Source organism: Ornithorhynchus anatinus, chromosome X3 (assembly GCF_004115215.2).
Source record: "Ornithorhynchus anatinus isolate Pmale09 chromosome X3, mOrnAna1.pri.v4, whole genome shotgun sequence".
Taxonomy (NCBI): domain Eukaryota; kingdom Metazoa; phylum Chordata; class Mammalia; order Monotremata; family Ornithorhynchidae; genus Ornithorhynchus; species Ornithorhynchus anatinus.
In genome coordinates this window covers 22,237,160-22,255,273 of record NC_041751.1, presented here as the reverse complement: position 1 = coordinate 22,255,273, position 18,114 = coordinate 22,237,160, and the positions used below count along the sequence as shown (strand labels likewise).

General features: G+C 46.2%; 1 protein-coding gene across 1 annotated transcript in view; it reads left to right on the top strand.

Annotated features, from left to right (window-relative positions):
- The window catches only part of CAGE1 (cancer antigen 1), a 41,534-nt gene that overhangs the window by 11,869 nt on the left and 11,551 nt on the right, over positions 1-18,114 (top strand). Inside the window, exons 5-7 of the mRNA XM_029053616.1 lie at positions 1,837-1,944; positions 2,731-2,811; positions 6,649-6,756. Coding sequence (XP_028909449.1) covers positions 1,837-1,944; positions 2,731-2,811; positions 6,649-6,756 — 297 coding nt within the window. The remainder of the gene's footprint in view (positions 1-1,836; positions 1,945-2,730; positions 2,812-6,648; positions 6,757-18,114) is intronic.

The following is an 18,114-nucleotide window of genomic DNA, read 5'->3' as shown; positions in this document are numbered from 1 at the left end:
GTCTCACCCTGCTGCCAGTGTTTAAGCCCTTCCTCGAGCGTAGTATCACTAGGCTGCTAAATTCTGTTTGACTGACAGTCTCCCATGCTGGCCTTTCTGACTGGGTTTTCACTGCCTTGTCAGCACTGTGACAGTAGTCAGTGCACTGCCTAGGTCACAGAATTCTGTGACAGCATTTCGCTCTGTTTTGCTGTATGTATGGGGCTTCCCTGGGGCAGTTGAAGAAGCATGGCCTAGTGGAAAGAGCATGGGCTTAGGAGTCAGAGGGTAATACCGGCTCCACCATTTGCCTGCTGCGTAACCTTGGTCTAGTCACTTCACTTCTCTGGGCCTCAGTTTCCTCAACTGTAAAATGTGGATTCAAGACCTGTTCTCCCTCCTGCCTAGACTGTGAGCCCCATGAAGGACAAGGACTGTATCTGACCTGATTGATCTGTACCTATCCCAGTGCTTAGAATAGTGCTTGACACATAGTAAGTGCTTAACAAATACTATAAAAAAAGAAGGTGGATATATTAACTCAGTTTTCTTCAGATGTATTGTCAGCTCATAACGCCTGGTTGAATAGGTAAAGTTGCTTCTAAACCTCAGCCTATCCCTTCAGATGTGGGCCTCGTCTCACTGTTGCTAAGACTTCTGGATGATAATAATAATGATGCTGGTATTTGTTAAGCGCTTACTATGTGCCAAACTCTGTACGAAGCTCTGGGAAAGATACAAGATAATCAGGTCCCACATGGGGCTCACAGTCTAAGTAGGAGGAGAACAGGAATTGAATCCCCATTTTGCAGATGAGGAAACTGAGGCAAGAGAAGTGAAGTGACTTTGACCAAGGTCACACAGCAGACAACTGGCAGAGTCAGGATTAGAATCCAGGTCCTCTGAGTCCCAGGCCCATGCTCTTTCCACTTGGCCATGCTGCTTCAGTATCAGAAGCAGCGTGGCTCAGTGGAAAGAGCATGGGCTTTGGAGTCAGGGCTCATGAGTTCGAATCCCAGCTCTGCCACTTGTCGGCTGTGTGACTGTGGGCAAGTCACTTAACTTCTCTGTGCCTCAGTTCCCTCATCTGTAAAATGGGGATTAAGACTGTGAGCCCCACGTGGGACAACCTGATTCCCCTATGTCTACCCCAGCGCTTAGAACAGTGCTCGGCACATAGTAAGCGCTTAACAAATACCAACATTATTATTATTATTATTATTAACAATTTCGAAGATGACACTGACTTTCTAAGATGTTTCCACTACCCTGGAGAGTCTACCCTGTGTTCCCCTAATAGAGCTATTCTCTCCTAATTTTTAGCCCTTGAATTCCAACATAACCAACTTCGGTTTGACAAGATGTAGTCAACTGTTCATTAATGCTTTGCAGCTCTGATTACTTTTACCATTTTCCTTGGGTTTTTTTTTATTTTTCAGTTTAGATTGACCATATGATTCCTTCCTCGTGTATCTGTCACTAGCTTCCCTCCTCCCTTTCAATTCTGAGTCATGTTGGAATTATTATCTGGGTGACTTTCCCCAGTGCTTAGTGCAAAGTAGCCAGTTACATGCAACAATAATACTAATATTACTGGCATCGGGGATGGAAGGAAGATGGTCTGGGTATTACTAGCTGTGCATCAGTCATCAGGGACTCAGTCATCTAGCTGCTAGCCACTGAGCAATGTGGTATGGTGAAATTCTCACACCACTGTTCCTGAATTGCTTTAGGAAGGTCAAAGAAGGGCTACACCCCCATCCCTTTACTTTTGCAGAGCTGTCTTGAAGACTTCTATTCATCTTGAAAACCCCAATCCTTACCCTAATACAAAAATTATTTCATTACACTTCTCAGGACCCCAGCAGACCTTACACAGAACATTGCAAGGAAGGTGAGAAAGCAAGTCTGCTGATGGAAAAAATGAAGTGCTTACACCTTAAAAGGAGAAGCTTGGAAGAGGAGGTAATATGGATGATTATCCTATTAGTATTTTATGAAAACATAAAACAGACCTAATTCTGAGAATCCACTCACTTTGCTATGCCAGAAATGAGGCAGCCTTACACATCTCATCATTATAAGAGGCAGCACAACCAGGGCTCTCCTGCTTAATGCCTTGTTCTCCACCCCTCCCTCCCCACCTCACTTCAGTTGGGCCTCTTCCTCTGAGCCATCACTGCCTCTCACAGAGGTGAGAATAGGTGAAGTAGGGAACCGGGGCCCCAATCCCAGTTAGGAGCAGAAGGCAGGTAAGGGAGGGAGCAGGGTTTTTGTAGTCTTTAGAAGGTATACTGAGCTTGGCAAGATTGGGAAGGAAAAGGAAAGGCGATTACTGACCGACCTGCTTTGAGCAATCTTACAGCTCTTGTTTAAATGTTAAATTGTTCACTGTTTCTGTGCTTGTCTCTTTCTCTCTCCCTCCCTCTCTCTCTCTCTCTCTCTCTCAATTGTGAACTCCCAAATTTGGGCCAGGACAGTCCACAGTTCCAACCTTTCTAAATAGATTCCAGAGGACCTAGTACCGAGTTCCATGAATTGGAGACACCTAATAAGTATTTTTGATGATGATGATTTTGGCAAATCTATTTTTGCAGTAAATACAATCACACTGCCTGTATGGCAGACTGGTGTCATGTTTGTGATTAAATTGTTTCCTACAGACTCTTGTTTCTGAAATTTTAACTCTCAGGAGAAAGTTTTTTCTCTTTCCATGCTCAAATATATCTATTACTCCAATTTCCTCTTTAGGTAATGAAACACAGGACCAGCATCTCTGCCTTTAGAGAGTTGTTATCTATTGAGAAAGATCCTCGAAAACAAGATATCAAGGCAAGTTGTTTATTCTAGTAAAATCAAAATAAAAAGATAAGAAATCTGTGGATTTGGGAGGGGTGGATACAGTTCCTTTTCCATTAGTGAGTTACACTTTACTCTTAAAAAGCTGCTTTAGGGGCAGATCCCCCTTGGTTTTTGAGAGGAAATGGACCTGGCTCTCAAGGTCACGGACTGTTGAAACAGGATTGTGGATCTTATCAGACCCTCATGGCGAAGGTTGCCTCATCCTCCCTTTAAATCTGTCTTGAATGACTGGCTTCAAAACTGACTTCACTTGAGGTAGAGGTAGAGCTAGAGAAAAGTTTGACAATCACCCTTCCTATCATAACTAATCAAGTTTTTCACCCCAGTCAGGTAATATTTACAGTTTGGTACATTTTGAATCTAAAGTCTCCCATTCCTATATCAGGGTTGGTTCATTCTTCTCTAATTCAGTCGACCTTTGCCTTTATGCACAAAGCTAGTTCTTAAGTGTCTTTTTCCCCTTTGGCGTAATCAGTTAGTCAATGGAATTTATTGAGTGTTTACCGAGTGCACAGCACTCTGGTAAGTGCTTGAGAGGGTACAGCACAGCATGGCCTACTGGATAGAGCATGGGCCTGGGAGTCAGAAGGACCTGGGTTCTAATCCTGTCTTTGCCACTTGTCTGCTGTGTGACCCTTGGGCAAGTCACTTCTCTTCTCCGTGCCTTGGTTACCTCATCTGTAAAATGGGGAGGAAGACTGTGAGCCCCATGTGGGGCATGAACTATGGCCCTAATTTACTTGTATCCACCCCAGCGTGTAGAACAGTGCCTGGCACTTAGTAAGTGCTTAACAATACCATTAAAAAAGGAGTTGGTAGACACAATTGTCTCTCCAGAATCAGGATTGCATCACTGATCTAATTCTTGGGACCACCTCTGTTCTTGAGTCAAGGCTTCTTCAAGCAGCATGGCCTAATGGAAAGAGCAAGGGCCGAGGAGTCAGAGGACCTGGGTTGTGTATCCTGGCTCTGCCACTTGTCTTCTGTGTGATCTAGAGCAAGTCACTTCACTTCTCTGTGCCTCAGTTTCCTCATCTGCAAAATGGGGATTCAATACCTGTTCTCCCTCCTACTGAGACTGTGAACCACATGTGGGACCTAATTATCTTGTATCTACCCCAGCGCTTAGTACAGTGCTTGGCACATTAGAAATAATCAATCAATAGATCGATCAATGGAATTTATTGATACAGTCTATCGCAATTATTTATTGAGAAGCAGCCTGGCCATGTGAAAAGATCACAGGCTCAGGAAGCAGAGGACCTGCATTCTAATCCCGGCTCCTTGCACGAGTGTCTGCTGTGTGACCTGGGGCAAGTCACTTCATTTCTCTGTGCTTTAGTGACCTCATCTGTAAAATAGAGATTAAGACTGTGAGCCCCACGTGGGTACAGGGACTGTGTGCAAACCAATTATCTCATATGTACCCTAGCGCATTGTACCATGCCTGACATGTAGCAAGACCTGAAAATACCATTAAAAATATTACTATTCCTAGATATCAAGTAATAATCAAATAATCCGAGATCCAGATTAACCTCCCTCAAAGTGGGTATCCATCTTCGAAATTTTAGCCGGGTCTGGAGTTGGAGAAACTCCTGGCTAAAATGAGTGCAATGACTAACTTTTTTTTCGGTGAACACTTAAGAAAATAGTTTAGGCCAAGGGCAGAAGAGAGTCCACAGTTTCTCCTGGAAATTGTTGTCTGGTAGTTTAGAAAATGTATGAATAGAATCACATTAAGCAAATTAGAAGCTTTTTATGGTATTTAAGTGCTTATTATGTGCCAGGTATTGTTCTAAGCACTGGGGATAATCAGACTGGACACAGTCCCTGTCCCACGTGGGGCTCACAATCTTAATCCCCATTTTACAGTTGAAGTAACTGAGGCACAGAGAAGTGAAATAACTTGCCCAAGATCACACAGCAGATGAGTGGCAGAGGCAGGATTAGAACCCAGGTCCCTTTGACTCCCGAGCCTGTGCGCTATCCACGTGGGACAACCTGATTACCCTGTGTCTACCCCAGCGCTTAGAACAGTGCTCGGCACATAGTAAGTGCTTAACAAATACCAACATTGTTATTATTATCCACTAGACCACGCTGCTTCTCTCAACAATAGTGTGCATGCGCCAAACCCTAATTGCAGAAGTCCAGGCATTGTCGGATTTGAGGCTTGAACCGTCCAAGGACTGCAAGTGGCCTCCCTCCCTCCCATGAAAAAGGGATCATGTGGCCTTAAAGAGCCAATAGTGGTCGATCACTGTCTAGAACAGGGATGGGAGGGGAAAAAGAGTGAGCCTGCCCTGTCTGCCGTGGGAACTGGTACTTGACTCTGAGCCAGTGGTGAATGGAGGTACCCTGGACATCTCAACTCTGAGAACAGTGGGGCGAAGGAATTACTAAGTTGTTTGGAGTTAACTAGGAGCATGCATAAGTGACTGAACTTCTGTGGGATTTTCCCTCCCTACCCCCATCCTGCCCCACCAAGGGTAAAGGGGACATGGTGTGCAGCCTCCTGATTGTCTTAAAGGTCCTCAAAAAGATCTCTGGCTTTGAATTTATCTATCGCTTACTGTGTGCAGAGCACTGAACTAAGCTCTCGGGAGAGTGCAGTTTAGCAGAGTTGGTAGACACATTCCCTGCCCACAACAAGCTTACAGTGTAGAGGGGGAGACAGACATTAATAAAAAATAAATTACGGATATGTAAATAAGTGCTTTGGGGCTGAGAGAGTGATGAAATCCATGTGCAAGAGTGATGCAGAAAGCTTGCTATAGGTAGGGAACGTGTCTGTTAATTCTGCTGCATTGTACTCTCCCAAGCTCTTAGTGCAGTGCTCTGCACCTAGTAAGAGCTCAATAAATACCACTGATTGAGGGATCAGTTGGGTAGGACCTCTTGGAGGAGATGGGCTTTTAATAAGGTTTTGAAGGTAGGGAGAGGGGGGAGGGTGTTCCAGAATGTGGGTGAGAGGTCAACCTTGAGATAGACGAGATCAAGGTAGAGTGTGTAGGTTGGCATGAGAGAAGTGAAGTGTGTATGTTGGATTGTAGTAGGAAATCAGTGAAGTAATATAGGAGGAGGAAAGATGATTGAATTTTTTTAAAGCTAATGATAAGGAGTTTCTGTTTGATGCAGAGGTGGATGGGCATCCACCGGAGGTACTGGAGAAGTGTGCCTAGTGGATAGAGCATGGGACTGGGAATCACAAGGACATAGGTTCTAATCCCGGCTTTGCCACTTTGCTGTGTGGCCTTGGTCAAGTCACTTAACTTCTCTGTGCCTCAGTTCCCTCATCTGTAAAATGGTACTTAAGACCATGAGCCCCATTTGGGACGTGGACTGTGTTCAACCTGATTAGCTCTCATCTATCCCAACGATTAGTACAGGGCCTGGCACATAGTAAGCGCTAAACAAATGCCATTAAAAAAGAGTGGGGAAATGTGGACTGAACGTTTATGTAAAAAAAAAAAAATGATCCAGGCAGCAGAGTGAAGAATGGATTGAAGTGGGGAGAGATGGGAGGCAGGGAGGTGAGCAAGGAGGCTGATGCAGTAATCAAGGTGGGATAGGATAAGTGCTTGGATTAACATGGTAGCAGTTTGTATGGAGAGGAAAGGGCATATTTTAGTGACATTATGAAGGTTGAACTGACAGGACTTGGTGACAGATCGAATATGTGAAAGAAACCCATAAATTCAGAAAATACATGGCTACAGGAAATAAACTAAGGTTTGGTATTTCTTTTGAAAAGTGAGTCATGCAAACATTGAACATGAACATTGATATATTTTTTCCCCCTAGGACACAAAAACTGACCAAGAGAAATCTAAAATAAGCACAGATGTATCAGATTTACTGGGAGACAGGCCAAATCAGTACCACAAGCAAAATGATGATCTCCACTCCCTGGTAAGAAAGATTGTGTTCTGCTATTTTGCCTATATATAGCATAAACTTTGAACGTGATTTCAAAAATGAACCCAAAGAAAAATGTACTGGCCTATAAAATTTTCCTTAGACCTTCCCATAATTACATGGCAGCAAAATCATTTTATTAAAGAAATACATCAGGGTGGAAAGCTAGCTATCCAGATATCAGACATGATCCAATTATCTCAACCAAGGCTATTAATCCATCATATTTATTGAGCAGTTACTGTGTGCACAGCACTGTACTAAGCCTGGCTTAGTGGAGAGAGCACAGCCTTGGGAGTCAGAGGTCGTGGGTTCTAATCCTGGCCCCGCTGCTGGTCTGCTGTGTGGCTTTGGCCAAGTCACTTAACGTCTCTGTGCCTCAGTTACCTCATCTGTAAAATGGGTATTAAGACTGTGAACCCCACGTGGGACAATCTGATTACCTTGTTTCTACGCCAGTGCTTAGAACAGTGCTTGGCACATAGTAAGCGCATAACAGATACCATTATGATTATTATTATTCCCCATCCACAGCAAGCTTAGTTTTAGAAGGGGAGACAGACATTAATGGAAATAAATAAATTATGGATTATGTCCAAGAGTGCTGTGCAGCTGAGGGAGGGGAGAATAAAGGGTGCAGATTCAAGTGCAAAGGTGACGCAGAAGGGAGTGGAAGAAGAGGAAATGAGAGCCTAGTCGGGGAAGGCCTCTTGGAGGAGATGTACCTTTTGAATTTAGGGAGAGTGATCGTCCGTCAGATATTCATTCATTCAATCTCATTTATTGAATGCTTACCATGTGCAGAGTACTATACGAGAAGCGGTGTGGCTTAGAGGAAAGAGCCCGGGCTTGGGAGTCAGAGGACGTGGGTTCTAATCCCGGCTCTGCCACTTGTCTGTTATGTGACCTTGGGCAAGCCAGTTAACTTTTCTGTGCCTCAATTACCTCATCTGTAAAATGGGGGTTAAGATTGGGAGCCCCGCATGGGACAACCTGATTACCTTGTATCTACCCCAGCACTTAGAACAGTGCTTGGCACATAGTAAGCACTTAAATACCATAATATTATTACTAAGTGCTTGAGAGAGTGCAATGTAACAGTGAACAGACATATTCGCTGCCCACAATGAGCTTATAGTCTGGGCAGCTGGGGGGAGGCAGACGTCAATATGAAAAAAAATAAATTACAGATATGTACATAAGTGCTGTGGGACTGGGAGGAGGGGAAGAACAAAGAGAGGAGTCAGGGTGATGCTGAGGGTAGTGGGAGAAGAGGAAAGGGGGGGCTTAGACTGGGAAGGCCTCTTGGAGGAGATGTGCCTTCAATAAGGTTTTGAAGAGGGGAGGGGAGTAATTGTCTGTCAGATTTGAGGAGGGAGGGCATTCCAGGCCAGAGGCAGGATGTGGACTAGGGATCGGTGGTGAGACAGGTGAGATCGAAGCACAGTGAAAAGCTTAGCACTAGAGGAGCAAAGTGTGTGGGCTAGGTTGTAGAAGGAGAGAAGCGAGGTGAGATAGGATGGGGCAAGATGGTGGAGTGCCTTAAAGCCAATGATGAGGAGCTTTTGTTTGATTCAGAGGTGGATGGGCAACCACTGGAGTTTTCTGAGGAGCGGGTTGACATGTCCTGAACGTTTTTGTAGAAAAATGATCCGGGCAAGCAGAGTTAAACAAGGACTGGAGTCGGGAGAGTGCTGGGAGGTCAGCAAGGCGGCTGATGCTATCCCCTAGATGAGGTAACTAAGGCCCAGGGAAGTTAAGTGGCTTGCTAAAGGTCACACAGCAGACAAGTGGAAGGGCCAGGATTAGAACCCACGAACTCTGACTCCCAAGCCCGTGGTCTTTCCACTAAGCCATGTGGGTGTATATGGAGAATAGAAGGGAACCCAAAACTGTACCTTTGAGGGACCCCCACAGTTAAGGGGGGGAGCCAGAGGAGGAGCCCCTGAAGAAGACTGAGAATGAATGGCCAGAGAGATAAGAGGAGATGCAGGAGAGGACAGAGTCGATGACACCAAGTTTGGACTCCAACTCTCTCCTGGACCCCCTCCAATCTGGCTTCCATCCCCTCCACTCCACCGAAACTGCCCTCTCAAAGGTCACCAGCGACCTCCTTCTTGCCAAATCCAATGGCTCCTATTCTATCCTAATCCTCCTCCACCTCTCAGCTGCCTTCAACACTGTCGACCATCCCCTTCTCCTCTACAATTTATTTAACCTTGGCTTCACGAGCTCTGTCCTCTCCTGGTTCTCCTCTTATTTTTCTGGCGGTTCATTCTCAGTCTCCTTTAGGGGCTTCTCCTCCCCCTCCATCCCCTAACTGTAGGGATTCCTCAAGTGTCAGTTCTTGGCCCTCCTCTGTTCTCCATCTATACTCACTCCCTTGGTGAACTCATTCGCTCCCACGGCTTCAACTATCATCTCTATGCAGATGACACCCAAATCTACATCTCCTCCCCTGTTCTCTCCCCCTCTCTCCAGGCTCGTATCTCCTCCTGCCTTCAGGACATCTCCACCTGGATGTCTGCCCACCACCTAAAACTCAACATGTCTAAGACTGAGCTCCTTATCTTCCCTCCCAAACCCTGACCTCACCCTGACTTCCCTGTCACTGTGGACGGCACTGTCATTCTTCCCATCTCACAGGCCCGCAACCTTGGTGTCATCCTTGACTCTGCTCTCTCATTCACCCTACACATCCAATCCGTCAACAACACCTGCCTGTCTCATCTTCACAATATCACCAAGATCTGCACTTTCCTCTCCATCCAAACTGCTACCCTGCTGGTACAAGCTCTCAGAATATCCCAACTGGATTATTGTGTTAGTCTTCTCTTTGATCTCCCTTCCTCCTGTGTCTCCCCACTCCAGTCTATTCTTCATTCTGCTGCCTGGATCGTCTTCCTGCAGAAACGCTCTGGGCATGTCACTCCCCTCCTTAAAATCCTCCAGTGGTTGCCTATCAACCTCTGCACGAAACAAAAACTTCTTACTCTGGGCTTCAAGGCTCTCCATCACCTTGCCCCCTCCTACCTCTCCTCCCTTTTCTCTTTCTACTGCCCACCCCACAAGCTCCGCTCCTCTGCCTCTCACCGCCTCACCGTCCCCCGTTCATGCCTATCCTGCCATTGACCCCTGTCCCATGTCCTCCAGCTGTCCTGGAATGCGCTCCCTCCTCACATCTGCCAAACTAACTCTCTTCCCCTCTTCAAAGCCCTACTGAGAGCTCACCTCCTTCAGGAGTCCTTCCCAGACTGAGCCCCCCTTTTGCCTTTGCTCTTCCTCCCCTCCCCATCCCCCCTTCTCCCGCCCTCTGCTCTTCTCACTCCCCCTCCCCTCAGCACTGTGCATATTTGTATATATTATTTATTACTCTATTTTGTTAATGATATGTATATATCTGATTCTATTTATCTTGATGATATCTACGCCAGACTACTTGTCTTGTTTTGTTCTGTTTTGCTTTGCTGTCTGTCTCCCCCGTTTAGACTGTGAGCCTGTTATTGGGCAGGGATTGTCTCTATCTGTTGCCGAATTGTACATTACAAGCACTTAGTACAGTGCTCTGCACATAGTAAGTGCTCAATAAATACTAGTTTCCAGGAGAATGGGCTGGTCCACAGTGTCGGGGGCAGCTGAGTCATCGAGGAGGATTAGGATGGAGTAGAGGCTGTTGGATTTAGCAAGAAGGAGTCACTAGGGACCTTTGAGAGGGCGGTTTCTGTGGAATGAAGGGAATGGAAGCCAGATTGGAGGGGGTCAAGGAGAGAATTGGAGAAGAGGAATTTGAGACAGTGGGTGTAGACACCTTGCTCAAGGAGTTTGGAGAGGAATGGTAGGAGGGAGATGGGGCAATAACTGGAGGGAGCTGTGGGGTCAAGGGAGGGATTTTTTAGGATAGGGGAGACATGGGCATGGAGAGTGAAGAAGGGAAGAAGGAAGAGGACAAGAGTCTTGCAGCCTGGCTTAGTGGAAACAGTCCCGGTTTGAGAGTCAAAGGACGTGGGTTCTAATCCCAGCTCTGCCACTTGTCTGCTGTGTGATCTTGGGCAAGCCACTTAACTTTTCTGGGCCTCAGTCCCCTCATCTGGAAAATGGAGATTAAGGCTGGGAACCCCACTTGGGACAATCTACCTCGTATCTACCCCAGCACTTAGAATAGTGCTTGGCACATATTAAGCGCTTAACAAATACCATAATTATTATTATTATTGATAAGGTGTGAAGGAATGAGGTCCGATGCCCATGTGGAGGGGCTGGCATTTGAGAGGAGGCAGGAGATCTCCTCTAGAGGATGGGAGAGCCAAATAGGGACTCCAAAGGGGGAGGGACTGAGGAAAGGCAGGGGCGATTTTAGGGAGCTCACACTTAATGTTGTCAATTTTCTTAATAAAGTAGGTGACCAGGTCACTGGTGGCAAGGGATGGGGGAGACAGGGAGACAGAGGGCCCGGGGAGTGAGTTAAATGGCTGGAACAAATGGCGAGGGCAGTGGGCATGGGTGTCAGTAAGGGTGGAGAAATAGTTTTGCCGGGCAGAGGAGATGACAGAATTAAAGTATGGAAGAATAAACTTGAAGTGGACGAAGTCAACCTGATATTTAGATTTCTCCCAGCAGTGCTCTGTCACTCAAGCACAAGAGCAAAGGAGACGGACTGTGCAGGTGATTCAGGGCTATGGGTTAGTGGTATTTATCTTGATGATATTGACGCCAGACTACTTGTTTTGTTTTGTTGTCTGTCTCCCCCATTTAGACTGTGAGCCCGTTGTTAGGCAGGGATTGTCTCTGTTGCTGAACTGTGCAGTCCAAGTGTTTAATACAGTGCTCTGCACATAGTAAGTGCTTAATAAATACGATTGAATGAATTAATTAATGGTAGGAGATCAACAAAGGGATAGGGGAGTGAGTAAGTTGAGTTCATTAGAGAGGGTGGTGTTGAGAACATCAATTGGGTCACCAAGGGAGGGTAGTTTGGGTATGGAGGCCAAGAGGGGCATGATGAGATAAGAAAATTGGATGGGGTCCAAAGATCAGAGGTCTCTGTGGGGGCATAGTACAGATTTACAGGGAGGAGGTGTGTGGGAGAGGAGGCAGGTGAGGAGGTGTGTGGGAAAGGAGGCAGGTGAAAAGACTGTGGACAGAGAGAGGGATTTCAGAGTTGGTGAGGGTAGAGACTGTGCAGTGGTTAGAGATGATGAGACAAGTGTGCGTCCAAGTTGGTGAGTGGGCAAGGTGGGGTGGGGCAGGAGGTCAGTGAAGTTGAGGAGCGATAGAAGGTGGGCAGCAGAAGGGTCATAAGGAACATCTTTGTGGATATTGAAGTCCCCAAGGATCAAAGCATCCACTGAGAAAGAGAGAAGGAATGTGAGAAAGGGTTCAAAGTGGTTAAAGAAGTTGGAAGTGAGACCTAGCTTGAGGGGGCAGTAGGTGCCAGCTACCAGATTCTAGAGTGGGTGGTAGGGGCAGATGATATGGGCTTCAGAGGAAGGGGAAAAAAAAGGATGGGGTAAGTGGAATCGTGCAAAAGTGGCACTGGAGCACGAGAAGGAAGTGTTATGGATTTTTATCAGAGAAATGACTCTGATCTCGCAATCGCATGAGAGGGTTTCGTGACCTTGGTGTAGAAATGAACAGACTCGGGAGAGCGAGCCGAGAGAGCAGGAAAGGGCGGAAAGTGGCTGCTGCCCATTCACCCAGCGGGGTACGAGTGACAAACAGCCCCGAGCCATCCTGAACCTGGTATCTTTATTTGCAAGCATTTCTGCGTTCCACTTGACCGCAACTCTTCCAGCACGCACCCAAAATCCTACCCAATCCCCTTGCGTTGCCTGTACTCCACCCTCCAATCAGAACCAGTTCTTAGGAGTGGTCTGTATAAGGTAATGTAATTGACACATTGCTACCCAAACTTAACTGAGTGATCTACCACAGGAAGGAGATTAAATGGAGACAGGGTGTCTAGTACAATATTGGAAGAAGATAGAATAGAGACAGGATGGTTAATCATCCAGTACAGAAGCCAACACCTCCTCCTTTCCCAGTGAGCCTGGGGGAGTGGGAAAAGATGAGCCCCCCCAACCCTGGAGAGAGCAGCAGGAGAAACCATGTCATCTGGGGAGAGCCAGATTTCAGTGAGCAGCAGGAGAAACCATGTCATCTGGGGAGAGCCAGATTTCAGTGATGGCGAGGAGGAAGAGTGACTGAGAGAGGAACAGGTCAAGGATGAAGGGGAGCGTCCCCATGATGGAGAAGGGGTTCCACAGGCCACACTTGGCAGCAGCTGTGGAAGAGGTAGTGAGGGAGGAGATAACAGGAGGAGTGGGAAGGGTTTGGATGGGAGTGAGATTAAGGGGGCCGGTGCAGGAGGAGGAAGATGAGGTGTGGCGCTGGGACAAGAGGACAGGGATGAGGCGGGGAGGCAAGGTTGGGGGGCGGGGGGTGGGTGGCCAAGCAGGCAGGGGAGGTGAGGTGGGAGAAGAGAACTGGGATTGGCTGACAGGAGCAGGGGGATTGAAGGGTCATGGTGAGGTCGGTGAGGTAAACAACAGCAATTACAACTTAATAAATGACAACAATAATAACTTAATCCAGTGATACTCAGAGGAAATGGTTGAATTGTCCTTGGGCCACTGAGTGTGAAAAGGCCAGTGACTAGGGGAGCCCTGAGGTGATAGCTGAATTATCCCTGGGGCATGGAGAGTGAAGAATCCAGTGTCAGGGCAATCCTGAGGAAATGGTTAAATGGTATTTATTGAGTGCTTACTATGTGCAGAGCACTGTACTAAATGCTTGGAATGTACAATTCAGCAACAGATAGAGATAATCCCTGCCCAATGACGGGCTCACAGTCTAAATGGAGACAGCAAAGCAAAACAGAACAAAACAAAAACAAGACAACATCATTAAGATAAATAGAATCAAGGAGATATACACTTCATTAACAAAATAAATAGGGTAATAAATAATATGTACAAATGAGCGAATGAGCACAGTGCTGCGGGGAGGGGAAGGGGGAAGAGCAGAGGGTGGTGGGGGGAGGGGAGGGGAAGCAAAGGGAAGGGGGGCTCAATCTGGGAAGGCCTCCTGGAGGGGGTGAGCTCTCAGAAGGGCTTTGAAGAGGGGAAGAGAGTTAGTTTGGCGGATGTGAGGAGGGAGGGCATTCCTGGACAGCGGTAGGATGTGGGCCAGGGGTTGACGGCAGGACAGGCGCAAACGGTGGACCGTGAGGAGGTGAGCGGCAGAGAAGCGGAGTGTATAGGGTGGGCAGTAGAAAGAGAGAAGGGAGGTGAGGTGGGAGGGGGCCAAGTGATGGAGAACTTTGAAGCCAAGAGTGAGGAGTTTTTGTTTCATGCGAAGGTTGCTATTGTGGGTGAAGGCTGAGATCTGTCCTGAGTTGACATAAATCAATGCAATGGGTCTGCTTTCATTAAGAGTAAATAGAATGTGTCAATCTATGTAACTCCAAGAAGATCAAAGTTTCTCCTGTATTACTTGCTTTTGGTTTCTCAATTTCAGTTCACCATACTCCAACTGTATATATACATATATATATCTATATATGGACACATATATCTATTAATAGACACATATATGGATACAGATTTAGATACTGGCCCAATAACCACTCCACCACCAACTTGTCCATGGACTAGCTGAGTCAAAAACAGCAAATTTGTCCTCAGAATTAGCCAGTCTTCAGTTGACCCCTCTCTTGGCTCACAGTCCCCAGGAAATACCAGAAGAGAGGGCTTCTCTCACCCCTAGAACTAGCTCTTGTTCCATGGCTCAGTGCACAACAATCAGTATCAAAAGTTTATTAATCAGGCTGCAGGCACATGATACTAATAATCGAATCCCTTCTCTCCCCCATATATCCTTCTTGGCCTCATCTGATCCTCATCATCTCCCACAGTCTTCTTCTCTGTCATCCCAGTTCCTCACCTTCCTTATCACCTCTGAACATCCCTTTTATGATTCGTGTGTTGGGCCATGTTTTGTATCTAGGTGAACTGTGGGAGACCTTTGCCTCATTTTCTCTTCTGTCTTTGAGCTGCTATGAGACTCTGCTGTCTCATGAGACCCCCTTAGTACACATGTACTAGCTCTAGGTTTCTATTTTATCCTATTGCTACCCCTCCACAAATACTTTTAGCCTCCTACCTCTCTTATTTTGTCTTACCATCATAAACCTGTCACTCCCTCTCCTCCATGGTCTCTCCCATATCCTAACCGCTAAAATCCACCCTTTCCTCTCTATCCATAATGGTACCACTTTAACACAGTCATTCATCCTGTCCTGCCTAGATTACTGCATATGCCTCCTTGCTGACCTCCCAACCTCCTGCCTCACCCCACTCCAGTCCATACTTCACTCTGCTGCCCAGATAATTTTTCTACAGAAACGTTCAGGCCATATCACTCGCCTCCTCAGAAATCTCCAATGGTTGCCTATCCACCTCTGTATCAAACAAAATCTCCTCACCATTGGTTTTAAAGCATTCCATCACCTTGCTCCTGCCTACCTCACCTCACTTCTCTCCTCTTACAACTCAGCATGCATACTTCGCTCCCCTGGTGCTAATCTCACTGTGCCTCGATCTCACCTGTCTCATCACTGACCCTTGGCCCAAGTACTGCCTCTGGCCTGGAACATTCTTCCTCTTCAGATCCACCAGACAATTACTCTCCCCCACATCAAAGTCTTCCTGGAGGCACTTCTCGTCCAAGAGACCTTCCCTGACTAAGCCCCACTTTTCCTCATTTCCCACTTCCTTCTGTGTCACTCTGACTTGCTCCCTTTGCTCTTCTCCCCTCTCCCAACCCCACAGCACTTACGTATCTGTAATTGTATTTATTTATATTTATTTGTATTGATGTTTCTCCCCCTGTCTAGACTGTGGGCTCACTGTGGGCAGGGATTGTCACTCTTTATTGTTGTATTGTACTTTCCCAAGCGCTTAGTACAGTGCTGTGCACCCAGTAGGCTCTTAATAAATATGACTGAATGAATGAATATTCCAAGAACAATGCGTATGTGTGTGAATGTGTGTGTATAGTCGTGTGTATAGTCATGTGTATAGTCATATATACCTACAATGCATGCAATATACATATTATCATGTGTATACACATATCCACACATTCTATTTTGAGAGAGAGTTGCAAAGGTGACATGATTGATGGTAAGATCCTATCCACTTGTGTGAGAGAAACAGAAAAACTGTTGTGAGGCTGACACATCCTACTGCACTGTTGGCAATTAACCAAGGATTCTTGCTGCATCAATATATTAGTTCCATACTGGGCCTGTCCCTGTTTTCGAGACTATATCTTGGGTTCCTGTGTTTGTTAAGTCTTTGCTCAAAAGGTGCAAGCCATCTCCCAGTAACTGCATGCCTGACTGATCTACTCTACAGTGCTCTCCCAACCAACAGTCCACTGTAACTTGCCATTGTTTCAGTCTGGGCTTCATTATACCTTGATACAATTCCTCTTGGCTTCAACCTCAAGTGTAAATAGGGGATGAAGAGGGGGACAGGGACTGTGTCCAACCTGAATGGCATCCCCTCTTTAAAGCCCTACTGAGAGCTCGCCTCCTCCAGGAGGCCTTCCCAGACTGAGCCCCCCTTCCCTCCTCTCCTGCCCTCCCCCCCACCCTCTGCTCTTCCCCTTTCCCCTCCCCTCAGCACTGTGCTCATTTGTATACATTATTTATTACCTTATTTATTTTGTTAATGAGGTGTATATCTCCTTGATTCTGTTTATCTTGATGATGTTTTCTTGTTTGTTCTGTTTTGCGTTGCTGTCTGTCTCCCACTTTTAAACTGTGAGCCTGTCATTGGGCAGGGATTATCTCTATCTGTTGCCCAATTGTACATTCCAAGCGCTTAGTACAGTGCTCTGCACATAGTAAGCGCTCAATAAATACTATTGAATGAATGAATCAGTGGTATTTACTGAGTGCTTACTGTGTGCAGAGCACAGTACTGAATGTTTGGGGGAGTATAATAGAATCGGTAGACTTGATTCCTGTCTTCAAGGAACTTACAGTCTAGTGGGGGAAATAGACATTAAACTACAGATAGGAGAAGCAACAGAATATCAGGTTAGTACTGTGTGGATGGGGGTGAATTTCAAAAGGCTTAGAGGGTATGGAGCCAAGCACAAAGGGATGCAGAGGGGAAGGAAAGTAAAGTGGGGAAGATGAGAAGTTAGGGAAGAATTTCTGGAAGAGATGTGTTTTAGTAGAACTTAAACTACAGATAGGAGAAGCAACAGAATATCAGGTTAGTACTGTGTGGATGGGGGTGAATTTCAAAAGGCTTAGAGGGTATGGAGCCAAGCACAAAGGGATGCAGAGGGGAAGGAAAATAAAGTGGGGAAGATGAGAAGTTAGGGAAGAATTTCTGGAAGAGATGTGTTTTAGTAGAACTTTGAAGATGGGGAGTGTGGTGGTCTGTCATATATTAAGGAAAAGGATGTTCCAGGCAGGAGAAGGGTCTGTACAAGGGGTCATCAGCAAGAGGGAGAAAAACAAGTCACAGTAAATACGTTGGTGTTGAGAAGCAAAGTGGGCAGGCTGGGATGTAGTGGAAGAGGCGAGAGGATAATTACGGGGAGAGAGCTAACTGCATAACTTAAAGCAGATGGTGAGGAGTTTCTGCTTGATGCAGAGATAGATAGGGAACCATTGAAGGTTTCTGAGGAGTGAAGAGACACTCTGCACAGAAAGATTTTTTAGAAAATTGACATGGGCAGCAGAGTGAAGAAGGGAGAGACTGGAGGGAGGTCAGTGAGGAGGCTGATGAACAAGGGTAGTAACAATTTGGAAGGAGAAGAAGATGTAGATTCTGAAGATATGAAGACAGAACCTCAGGATTTGATGTCTGACAGGAGAGAGGTGAGTGTCAAAGAAAACTTGAGGGACTCTACATTGTTTTTAAGTGGGTATGTCACAGATAAGTTTATTTCTACTAGTGCTAGTAAGGAGTGCATACCTCCTCTTGAGAGCTCTCGTCCTCCAGGAGGCCTTCCCAGACTGAGCCCTCCCTTTCCCTCTGCTCCTCTCCCCCCACTGCCCCTACTCCCTCTCTCTGCTCTACCCCCCTTCCCCTTCCCACAGCACTTGTATATATTTGTACATATTTATTGCTCTATTTTATTAATGATGTGCATTTATCCATGGTTCTATTCATCTATTTTGATGGTAGTGATGCCTGTCTACTTGTTTTGTTTTGTTGTCTGTCTCCCCCTTCTAGACTGTGAGCCCGTTGTTGGGTAGGAATTGTCTCTGTTGCCGAATTGCAAGTGCTTAGTACAGTGCTCTGCACGTAGTAAGTGCTCAATAAATAT